At 56.6% G+C, this 12,398-nt stretch overlaps 1 protein-coding gene across 2 annotated transcripts in view; it reads left to right on the top strand.

Annotated features, from left to right (window-relative positions):
* LOC122372945 overlaps positions 1-9,535 on the top strand; it is a 58,261-nt gene extending 48,726 nt beyond the window's left edge. Inside the window, exons 5-9 of one of the 2 annotated variants that reach the window (XM_043350629.1) lie at positions 3,009-3,687; positions 4,074-4,141; positions 5,287-5,411; positions 7,967-8,480; positions 8,846-9,535. In XM_043350629.1, coding sequence (XP_043206564.1) covers positions 3,009-3,687; positions 4,074-4,141; positions 5,287-5,411; positions 7,967-8,480; positions 8,846-9,116 — 1,657 coding nt within the window. In that variant the 3' untranslated portion in view covers positions 9,117-9,535. The remainder of the gene's footprint in view (positions 1-3,008; positions 3,688-4,073; positions 4,142-5,286; positions 5,412-7,966; positions 8,481-8,845) is intronic. The other variant, XM_043350630.1, reaches the window with a different exon arrangement.
* The last annotated feature ends 2,863 nt before the right edge of the window (positions 9,536-12,398 follow it).

The following is a 12,398-nucleotide window of genomic DNA, read 5'->3' as shown; positions in this document are numbered from 1 at the left end:
GATTCTGTTTCCAGCTCGCACGAGTCAGTGCCATTATATTCGCACCCGTATGCTAAAGTTTCATGGAGTTTTCAGTGAGACAGGGGTGTTTTTGAGAGTAGCTGGCTGCGCAGGTTTTCATCGAGCTTTGAGGGGGGGGGGGGGGTGGAGCTGACTTTTTCTCCCAAGGCATGACTGTGACACACATTAGGCCCGCGCCGCCTATCCCCTGGTATGACCCACACGGCTGCATGCGAAGAAGCGCACATGGGACCAGCATGGGTTTTGAATTTCCACTGTAACCCAGCTGGTGCTCCTTCGCAGCCTGTACGAGAGTCGCAGTGGAATGCCAAAACCTCTACCTGTTTCCAAACGACTAGACCTGTATGAAAGAGTGTGTCCTAGCCATCTGCACCTTCTCTGTATATCGTTATCGTGTATAAGCAGGCCGGTGTCTACAGACATCCCTACTGATTTGCCATTGTGCACACTTCCGTGCACTCGACATACTGCCGGGGCACAGACCGCGTCACTGAAAGTTAGTCACCATGCAGTCGGATCCTGGACTATGTAGAGCCTATAGCTCGTTTTTAAGTTCGACACCCACCGTAAAAATAGTTTTGAACACAGCACGAGAATTGCTAGCTAAATTAGGTACTGAGAAAACTGGCTAGCGCACATTGTTATGGAGATGTGACTTATTTGCCTATATAAAAATCAGAACGTCTGTACGTATGTATGTATGTATGCATGCATGTATGTAACGCGTCAGTTCCCTTTGGCGGGCTGTTGCTCCGGAACGGTGCGGGCTGCGGGGGTGAAATTTTGGCGCCGAGTCGGGCGCGTGCAAGCATTTGTCGTATTAAATTTTGGTGGGGGTGCGCTCGGCGGTTTGCACGTGGCGGGCGCATTTTTGCGGCATTTTGGGCCGCGGCCGGCTTCGAGCAGACGGCACGTGCCGTAGGCTCAGTTTCTTCGCTTGCAAAACTCAGCGAAATCAGAGCCGGGAGGTCGTCGACCTTTGCACCGCCGGCCACCGCAGGGCAGGGCACCGCAGGGCACCGCCGGCCGAGAGGAGTCGCCAAATTTATTCTGGCAATAACTCGGCCGCTACTGGGCCGATTTTAATGAATATTGATTTATTACGCTGCGCGTAATGCTGTCCCTCTAGTTTGCCTATATAAAAATCAAAACGTCTGTGCGTATGTACTTAACGCATAAGTTCCCTTTGGCGGGCTGTTGCGAGGCGACGGTGCGGGCTGCGGGGTTGAAATTTTCGCACCGAGTCGAACGCGTGCAACCATTTGTCGTATCAACTTTTCGAGGGGGTGCGTTCGGCGGTTTGCACGTGGCGGGCGCCTCTTCGCGGGAATTTGGCCGCGGCCGGCGCCCAGCGGAGAGCACGTGCCGTAGGCTCAGTTTCTTCGCTTGCAAAACTGAGCGAAATCAGAGCCGGGAGGTCGTTGACCTTCGGTAATGAATACCGGCGCAGGGCACCGCCGGCCAGCAGGAGACGCCAAATTTATTCTTGCAATATCTCAGCCGCTGCTGGGCCGATTTTGATGAAACTTGATTTATCATACGCTGCGCGTAATGCTGGACACCTAGTTTGCCTACATAAAATCAATATGTCTGTACGTGCGTAACACGTCTGTTCCCTATGGCGGGCTGTTGCTCCGGAACGGTACGTGTTACGGGGTTGAAACTTTGGTGCCGAGTCGGGCGCGTGCAACCATTTGTCGTATTAAATTTTGGTGGGGGTGGGTCCGATGGTTTGCACGTGGCGGGCGCATCTTTGCGGGAATTTGGGCCCCGGCCGGCTTCGAGCAGACGGCACGTGCTAACGTTTCTTCGCTTGAAAACTGAGCGAAATCAGAGACGGCAGGTCACTGACCCTTGGCAATGAACACCGGCGCAAGGCACCGCCGGCCAAAGGATTCGCCAAACTTTTTTCTTGCAGTAACTCAGCCGATACTAGGCCGATTGCAATAAAACTGATTTATTACGCTGCGCGTAATGCTGTCCCTCTAGTATTTTTAAAATAAGTTTTGAACACCGATATTGTACCGTTATGTTAAACGGCATGCGATTTATTAACTCGCGACCGCCTGGGGCGGGGGGGGGGGGGTCGGATCCGACCCCTCCGTTTGTTCTGGAATAACTTACGAACCGCTTGCTATCAACTTTCAACTTGGTATGGCTTCTGCCTTATCAAATTGACGTCTTTTGTCAATTTTCAATGCCAATTTTCGGAATTTTTTTTAGATATATCTATTTTATTGGTCTACATAGTTTTTATTTTATTGGTCTATTGTTGGTCTATGGTCCATGTTATCTACATAGTTTTTTGTCAAAAATATTAAATGTTTTAACAAATTGCCAAAAATCAAGTTTAAAGCAAATTGCAAATTACGGACATGAATGGACCCAGCTTGATGTGTACTTTAACCCTCACCCTGGCAGGGCATTTTTCAGGCAGGGGTCGATGCAACCCCCCCCCCCCCATCGCGATTGGCTCCTATGGCACCTAGAAACACCACATTTGGTAGGTAGATGGGCCCCCTGGAGTTCTCGCCCCTGTGCAAATTTGGTTGCTCTAGGTCAATATTTAAGGGGGTTTTGGGGGTATGAATGTAAAAATTTCGCTAAAAACAGGTCAAAAGTTTATTTCGCTTATAACTTTTGATCTAATTAAGATAGAGAAACAAGAAAAGCACCAGTGAACTCAGCACGTCAAGGGCTCCTAGCTGAGGGAAACGCCTCCCTGCAGCTGGGAAACAGACTACGACTGCAGAGAGAGGTGGCCTCATGACCGCTGACCAGAACTACAGACGGCTGACCTGATCCGATAACCGATAAGCCTACCCATGACTTCTGAGCTGACTGATAAGCTCTGAGGTAGCCTGATGAAGGTCGACCTGACCCGGTGACCTCTCAGCTGACTGGTGACTTCTGACCTGATGGCCACTGACCTGACCTGATGGCCACTGACCTGACCTGATGACCCTATTCTCGGTACTCGTCGGCAGGTATCAGTCGTCCAACTTCTACCTCAGTTCCGGTCACCGGGGCCGGAACCGGTTCGACAGACAGCACCGCGACGACCATACCGTGTACAACAATCACTACAACAACGACAATAGCTACAACAATGACAACACCAACTACAACAGCCAGGAGAATAACAATTACCGTAACAGCTACAACAGAAACGATAACAACAGGCATAACAGCTACAACAACAATTATAATAGCGATTTTGATGATCACAACAATGACGGCTATCGAAACTCAGACAATAGGGAGAACGACTTCCATAATGACAGACACCGCTATCAATCCAACAATAACGGCTACGACAGCAATGGTGACCACTACGATAACGGCGGCTACTCTAACAATAACGGCTATTCTAACAATAACGGCTACTCCAACAATAACGGTTACTTCAACAACAATAACGGCTACACCAGCAATGGTGGCTACTCCAACAACAATAACGGCTACCCCAACAATGGTGGCTACTCCAACAATAACGGCTACTCCGACAACAGCGGCGGCCACTCGGACGCCGGCCGCGCGCCGGGTGGGCCCGGCGGACAGCACCGGTTCAGCCCCAGCTACCTCGAGGATACGGGCAGCTACCGGGGGAGCCGGCCGGACGGCGGAGAGGACGGCTTCGGCACCAGCCAGGACGACATGCACAAGGTGAGTGCCGACGAGCCGCCGCGCCGAACCGAAACCGAAACAAAACAAATGTGTACCTACTTTATAGCCAGCGTCACCGACAAAGTAGCCAGAGGGTGGCAAACATAAGAAATATTTATCTAACACGCAAGAGACATTGATGCGCGCATCTTTACAATGTCAAGAACGCTTTTTAACAAAATTCTACGGATTTTCAGACAAGTCACATCTAAACCAAATAACTGATTGCAATGATCCAAATACGTGCAGGCTGACTATTTCAGGCTCTTTTGATGAGTTCAGGTTTGCTTTACTAGAAAACTGGACGAAGTCTAAGAAGTAGAGAAAATCGCTGAACCCTTTGAATTGGGCTGTTTCTGTTTCTTTTACCTTCTTTTTGTTGACAGATTGTACTGCACCTGAACATCTACTCCCAGCGGCCGGAGCAATACGGAGGACGCACGTCCAGCAGCAGGTACGGGGGCAGTACGGGGACAGTACGGGGACAGTACGGGGACAGTATACGGAGGACAGTACGGGGACAGTATACGGAGGACAGTACGGGGACAGTATACGGAGGATAGTACGGGGGACAGTACGGGGACAGTACGGGGACAGTACGGGGACAGTACGGGGACAGTACGGGGACAGTACGGGGACAGTACGGGGACAGTATACGGAGGACAGTACGGGGACAGTACGGGGACAGTACGGGGACAGTACGGGGACAGTACGGGGACAGTATACGGGGACAGTATACGGGGACAGTATACGGAGGACAGTACGGGGACAGTACGGGGACAGTACGGGGACATTATACGGAGGACAGTACGGGGACAGTATACGGAGGACAGTACGGGGACAGTACGGGGACAGTATACGGAGGACAGTACGGGGACAGTATACGGAGGACAGTACGGGGACAGTACGGGGACAGTATACGGAGGACAGTACGGGGACAGTACGGGGACAGTACGGGGACAGTACGGGGACAGTACGGGGACAGTACGGGGACAGTATACGGAGGACAGTACGGGGACAGTATACGGAGGACAGTACGGGGACAGTACGGGGACAGTATACGGAGGACAGTACGGGGACAGTACGGGGACAGTACGGGGACAGTACGGGGGACAGTACGGGGACAGTACGGGGACAGTACGGAGGACAGTACGGGGACAGTACGGGGACAGTAAACGGAGGACAGTACGGGGGACACACGTCCAGCAGCAGGTACGGGGACAGTACGGACGGGGACAGTACGGGGACAGTACACGGACAGTACGGGGACAGTACGGGGACAGTACGGGGACAGTACGGGGACAGTACGGGGACAGTACGGGGACAGTACGGGGACAGTACGGGGACAGTACGAGGACAGTATACGGAGGACAGTACGGGGACAGTATACGGAGGACAGTACGGGGACAGTATACGGAGGACACAGTCCAGCAGCAGGTCAGAGTAAACTTACCGTGCAAAACCTACCGCTTAATCTCGCGAGAGCCGTACTTGTTTGCTTACTTCTGTTTCTTTCAGACGCTTCTGTTGATTTGTCGACCTCACCACGCTGACCCGTCTCCGGCACCTGACCCCCCCCCCCCCCCTCCTTCCCCGCAGCCGCCGACTCAGTCTCGACATTCCCCTGAGGCGCCAACAGCTGACGGCGCACGCGCTCTACGACGCCATCTTGGCAGGAAAATGGCTGCCACCGGACGACCAGCCGCACTTTGAGTTTCTACAAGGTCAGACTCCGCCAGCGGGGCAGTCGGGCTCCGCCAGCGGGGCAGTCAGGCAGTCGGTGGCGGATCCGGCAGTGCCTACCTGTTAGACGCTGACTGTCAGCGGGATACGCCTACTCACTTATTAAAGCATTTCCAGATCCAAAGAGGTGGTATTGAACTCATTGGACGCTCCAAGAGAGGTATACCTACTACCTAAAAATATTTGCCAATCACCATAAAATGTTTCTCAACTTGTGCCCTACTCTGCGTTGCCTTGTAGCACATAGGGGAGAGTGGGGCAATGGCGACACCATAAGCATTTTGCTCAATAGCTTGGCTATTTGAAGCTATTTTATGGTGATTTTGACTGTGGTTATAGCCAAAGGAATAGGCTTTCAGATAGCACCCAGTTTTAGTATCTCAGATCACTGATGACAAATTCAGAGCCTACGCGAAAATGTGGTGAAAAATGGAGGTGCAAAAAAGCGAGGGGTAATGCCGGCCACTAAGTGCAATAGCACAAAAGTCGAAATATCGTCACTGGTATTCATCCTTAAACCGTTCTTTCGATGGAAATTTAAGTGAGAATTAAGAAACGACAACTGTATTCAGCAGTTAACAGTACACTGCACTGCAACACAACACTGCACTCGCTGCAACACAACAGCGCGGCGCCAACAGAGCAGCAAACTAGCACAACCGTAAACACAGCAAGCAAACTAACACAGCCGTAAACACAGCAACCCGAAACGTTGAGCTTTAACGACAGAAGTCGCAAACAAAACCGCGTGGAGTCATTCCGGACACGTGTCCGGTATTACCCCGAGGTCAGCTTTATTTTAAGAAAGCAGTCAAAGGCATTGCGCCGCAAACGCCTCACATCCAGCAGTCGCCTAAGAAAGGCTTAATTGAAGGTCATTGCAAAGCAGCACTTCTGAAAATGCGTTAATACATTTCAGAGTCAGCAAATAGATGCAACTAAAATTAAAAATCAGATACGAAAAACACATTTAACGCTATAAAATGAAAATAATGGAGCTACCGTGACAAACTTGCACCACGTGCTAGAATGGCGCTCAAGTGAAATGTAAACAACATCAGCTGATTAGTGATGGACAAAGTACTCACTAGAGATGGGTGGCCGGCATTACCCACCGTCCGCCATTGCCCCACTCTCCCCTATGCAATGCAAGTTATAACATTTCTTATTCTCCGTGAAGTTGGTATTGAGTTGTAAAAAAAAAAAAAACAATATAAATAGGTAATAGCTGCAGCAGGGGCGTCGACGCGTAAGGAAAACTGGTCCGACTTTTTCTCGGGGGGCCCCCACCGGTGGGGGCCCCCAGGGGCCCCCGTGGCCGCAGCAGGGGCCCCCGTGGCCGCAGCAGGGCCCCCGAGAGCCCCAACAGGGGCCCCCCGCGGCCGCAGAAGGGGACCCCGCGGGCCGCAGCAGGGCCCCGCGGTGTCTAGCAGGGCCCCAGAGGCGCAGCAGGGCCCCCGCGGTCTTTAGCAGGGCCCCCCGAGCCGCAGTAGGGCCCCCGCGGTCTGCAGCAGGGGCCCCCGCGAGCCACAGCAGGGCACCGCCTAGTCGAAAAAGTGGTCAGACTAGTCGGAAAAGTCGGACCGGTGTCGACGCCCCTGAGCTGCAGACAAATATCGAAATTCACTAGAAAAACGCGTCTTCCACATTATCGTATAATCATCAACCAGCATTTGAGTGTGCGGCGCGGTGCATGACGAGTGCCGCCGCGCCCTCTTCATCCGCTACCTGCTGCTCTGTGGGCGGCTGACTTCCCTGCTCCCCTCCCCCTTCCACTCCTCCGCAGAGCCGGGCGCCAGCGGACTGACCTCGGCCGACCCTTCCCTCACCCTCTGTATCACCGCCGACCCTTCCCTCACCTTGTGTGTCACAGCCGACCCCTCCCTTACCCTCTGTATCACAGCCGACCCTTCCCTCACCCTCTGTGTCACAGCCGAGCCCTCCCTCACCCTCTGTATCACAGCCGACCCCTCCCTCACCCTGTGTATCACAGCCGACCCTTCCCTCACCCTCTGTATCACAGCCGACCCCTCCCTCCCCTCTGTATCACAGCCGACCCCTCCCTCACCCCCTGTATCACAGCCGACCCCTCCCTCACCCCCTGTACCTATCACAGCTGACCCCTCCCTCACCCTCTGTGTCACAGCCGACCCCTCCCTCACCCTCTGTATCACAGCCGACCCCTCCCTCACCCTCTGTATCACAGCTGACCCCTCCCTCACCCTGTGTATCACAGCCGACCCCTCCCTCACCCTGTGTATCACAGCCGACCCCTCCCTCACCCTGTGTATCACAGCCGACCCCTCCCTCACCCTGTGTATCACAGCCGACCCCTCCCTCACCCTGTGTATCACAGCCGACCCCTCCCTCACCCTCTGTATCACAGCTGACCCCTCCCTCACCCTCTGTGTCACAGCCGACCCCTCCCTCACCCTCTGTATCACAGCCGACCCCTCCCTCACCCTGTGTGTCACAGCCGACCCCTCCCTCACCCTGTGTGTCACAGCCGACCCCTCCCTCACCCTGTGTGTCACAGAGTCGGGCGCCAGCGGACGGACCTCGGCCGAGCCCTCCCTGGCGGAGGAGCTGCCCAAGATCCTGGCGGCGCTGCGGCGCCGGCTGGAGGAGGCGCCGCAGACGCTGCTGGAGCTGCAGCCGACCGCCGCGGAGGACGGCCACGGAGGACACGACGGGGACCGCTGGGACGAGGAGGCACTCTGGAGAGAGGACCACCGACACGCAGGGGACTATCAACACGGAGAGGAGCACCGAGCTAGAGAGGAACATCAATACAGAGAGGACCATCGACACATTATATGGGACCACAGAAACGGAGAGGACCACCGACCTGGAGAGGACCACCGGCACGGAGAGGCCTCGTGGGACCACGGGAGGTGGCAGGACCGCCACTCCACGGCGGACCGTCGGCCGGACCACGGGCAGCCCGCCGACGGCGGACAGTATGACGTCAGCGCGGCCCCCGGCGGACGCCGTGAGCAGCCCGGTCCGGGCCACGGCGAGGAACAACGGGGCAGCGAGAACCACATCAGGTGAGGATGGAACACAGAGGTCTGGGACTGGGACTGGGTCCGGGGACTGGGTCAGAGAGGACGGTGTATGAGAGGACGGTGTATGAGAGGACGGTGTATGAGAGGACGGTGTATGAGAGGACGGTGTATGAGAGGACGGTGTATGAGAGGACGGTGTATGAGAGGACGGTGTGTGAGAGGACGGTGTATGAGAGGACTGTGCTAGTGGAGGCTGGATTAGGAGATGGGATCGGAGAGGACTGGGCTAGGCGACTGGATTAGAAGGATTGGGACTGGGTCTGGGGACTGGGTCTGAGGGGACTCATCGAGAACCAGTGGTCGCTGAAGCTACATTAGATCACCGATTCCTTTCTCTCTGCCGGCAGCTGGACCTCAGTTCAAAAGATCAACGACCTCACGGAGGGTTACCTGCGGCCTGACCAGGTCACCCGGCCGCCGGTGACGTCACGGCCTACCCTGGTGACGTCACTGGCGGCGGCGGCCACCTACGAGCCGCTGCCGACGCCGCTGGCCAGTCGGCGGCGGCCGCCGTCTGCAGATGGCGCTGGCGACCAGGCTAGGAGTGGGAAAGAGGGCGCTGGTAGCGCTGGTACGGACAGCGGTCACGGCAGCATGCTGGCGAGCCCGACCACGTAATGAGGGGACACCGAGGGCACCGGCAGCCAGTCGGGTGTTCGTTACTGCTATGCGGATAAAACCTCGCTGGCGAGGACGTACTTAAATTATATGCTCCGCTGTTGTCCACTGACCCGTTAGAGTGAGGGGGGAGACGTTCGAATAAAACGAAAAAAGACGTCTCCGAAAATTATAAATTAGTGTCTCCATCCAGCACGCGGGTCAGTGAAACAATGTCATGCATCATGCAGTTAACGTCGATTGATTGATCAGCATCCAGTATGTATATGTCGGATGTGTTGGACGCGCCTCACGCTCGTTCCTGTGCCCGTGTGTTGTGTATGATCGGCCGAGGCTGACCGCTGGGCAGTTAGTGTCGCCAAAGGTCACACTCACTCGATCTGTATGGTAAAATACACTGAAATCGGGGTTAAAGAATAGCCCGGTGTACTGCCTGTGCCAGCGAAACCTACGAAACTGGTTAAAACCGGTATTGATTACGTAGACGATATATTGAACAGAAGACAGCAGAAACACACGCACATAACTGAACCTTTTCATTACAAAGTGGCTACAGCTGCCATGTGACGTTCTGCCCTTGGCAGCGGTAAATTGTAGCGGCCAGCGCATCACCAAAGTACATAACAACCCCACTGCCGAGCCTAGGGACTGTCACAGCCGTCACAGGGCAGTGGTGACAGCACAGCCCTGGCTGCGGCACACCGCCCACCTACAGCACAGTGGTCACAGCACAGCCCTGGCTGCGGCACACCGCCCACCTACAGCACAGTGGTCACAGCACACCGCCCACCTACAGCACAGTGGTCACAGCACAGCCCTGGCTGCGGCACACCGCCCACCTACAGCACAGTGATCACAGCACCGCCCACCTACAGCACAGTGGTGACAGCACAGCCCTGGCTGCGGCACACCGCCCACCTACAGCACAGTGGTCACAGCACAGCCCTGGCTGCGGCACACCGCCCACCTACAGCACAGTGGTCACAGCACACCGCCCACCTACAGCACAGTGGTCACAGCACCGCCCACCTACAGCACAGTGATCACAGCACCGCCCACCTACAGCACAGTGGTCACAGCACAGCCCTGGCCGCGGCACACCGCCCACCTACAGCACAGTGGTCACAGCACAGCCCTGGCTGCGGCACACGGCCGCCGGAGTTCACAGCACGCAGTGGCCGCAGTGCCGCCCCCTGCAGTCGGCACAGTCCTCTCCGCGCGGCGGCTCCCGCTGCGCGCGGCGGCACACGCGGGCTAGGACCGGAGCGCCGGCGGCCGTCCGCCACCGGCTGCAGTGGGAGCCGCTCACGGCGCCCGTCAGCCGCCAGCTCGGCCCGGTGCCCCGCCGGGGGTCGGCGGTCCGCCCCCGGTCTCCGGCAGGCGCCAGCTCGGACCCGTCTGGAACACAGGGAGGCGCCGTCAGCCGGACTCGGGGCGGGCAGGGCCGGCGGACTGACCGGCCCCGTCAGCAGTCGTATGTCGTCACAGCGCCTCAGTAGCAGAACTGACTGGTGGAAATCATCACAGCGGAGGTACACAGATCAACAGCGGCGCCACACACCGTCCGGTACTCATTGAACGTAACAGGCAATTAGCTCACCCTTACGTTTGCTGATTTTAACTGCACCATTCTAAAATAAAAACAATGCGTGCGAGGTTAAGATGGCAGCTAAGTAATGTCGCTCTTCAATCTTCAATACGGCACGGCTCGCCGCTCCCGAAGGTAGTACGTACCTGAGCACGCGGCAGTCAGAACAGATAGTTCCGCCCGGCGCCCGGCGGGTCCTCCAGGGTAGCATCCATCGGTCCCTGGTGGCGGCAGTACACGGCCGGCGTAGTCACCGCCGCGGCTGGCAGCCTCTGCCCGGTCCCTCCGGGGCCGGTGTAGTCTCTGCCCGGTCCATACAGGGCCGGTGTAGTCTCTGCCCGGTCCATACAGGGCCGGCGTAGCCTCTGCCGCGGTGTCTGCAGGGAGGGCCGCAGAGAGGGGGACGGGTCAGACGGGCCGACCAACGGTCGGGGACACCGGGACCACTGGGCGACATCAGGAGTCGGGCGTCGTCAAAGCGATCAGTAGCAGAACTGACTGGGTAAGTCATCACTGAGACCACAAATGAGAGCCGCGGCTCCGCGCGGCGCGTGTCGTACCTGAGTCACCGCGCGGCTGGGTCGGCGGCCGGACGATATCCTCAGACCGCTGACAGACGCAGTTCACCCGTCTGCAGACCGCGGACAGACGCAGTTCAGCCGTCTGCAGCCCGCGGACAGACGCAGTTCGGCCGTCTGCAGCCCGCGGACAGACGCAGTTCAGCCGTCTGCAGACCGCGGACAGACGCAGTTCAGCCGTCTGCAGACCGCGGACAGACGCAGTTCGGCCGTCTGCAGCCCGCGGACAGACGCAGTTCAGCCGTCTGCAGACCGCGGACAGACGCAGTTCAGCCGTCTGCAGACCGCGGACAGACGCATTAGCACGTGCTCGGCGATCGGTGATACGAGTAACCTTAATATACCAATTTTCTTTTGGCGCGACTCGGTCTCGACTCCTTTCACGCCCTCTGTCGATCAGCGTCCTGCATAGGGTCAGTGCCGTGATTTCCCGCTGAAAGACCCGCTGAAAGACGAGACGGACTGATGAAAGGAGGAGACAATGGGTTGGGAGGGAAGATAATGTAATAGTGGGGGAGTGGGGAGGAGGTGGGGAAAGATGTTCCCTCTGTGATGGTTTGTCAGCAAAGGGAAGGGTGCAGTTCGTGGGGCGCCGCCGCCTGTAGTCACTTCCACGTCAGTGCAATGTCTGGCCGACCGCTAGGTGTCACTGGGTGTTTCATATGAGTCATGGGTTTACACGATGCCGCCGCCGAGTACGTACGGGCGTTTGCGGCGCCGATGTGTGTATGGCTGTGGGCCTCGCCGTTCTAATGAATCTTACAGTCTCATCCGATCCAGTAAGGTGCCATTAGCACGTGCTCGGCGATCGGTGATACGAGTAACCTTAATATACCAATTTTCTTTTGGCGCGACTCGGTCTCGACTCCTTTCACGCCCTCTGTCGATCAGCGTCCTGCATAGGGTCAGTGCCGTGATTTCCCGCTGAAAGACGCCAAAGAAATTGCCAAATGTATGGGAAAATTAGGCCGTAGAGGTCGCGATCGCCGGGACACCACGCAGGTAACCGGCCGGGGTGAACGGCGGGTACCTCGGCTGACCGCGGAGGCTGGCGGAGGGAGGTAGGCGGGGAAAGACTACCTCGGCCACCGACACTACCGAGGTGCGCGCGGCGAG

Source organism: Amphibalanus amphitrite, unplaced genomic scaffold (assembly GCF_019059575.1).
Source record: "Amphibalanus amphitrite isolate SeventyFive unplaced genomic scaffold, NRLGWU_Aamphi_draft 001422F_arrow, whole genome shotgun sequence".
NCBI classification, from domain to species: Eukaryota; Metazoa; Arthropoda; class Thecostraca; order Balanomorpha; family Balanidae; genus Amphibalanus; species Amphibalanus amphitrite.
This window is presented reverse-complemented; position numbering and strand designations above follow the sequence as displayed.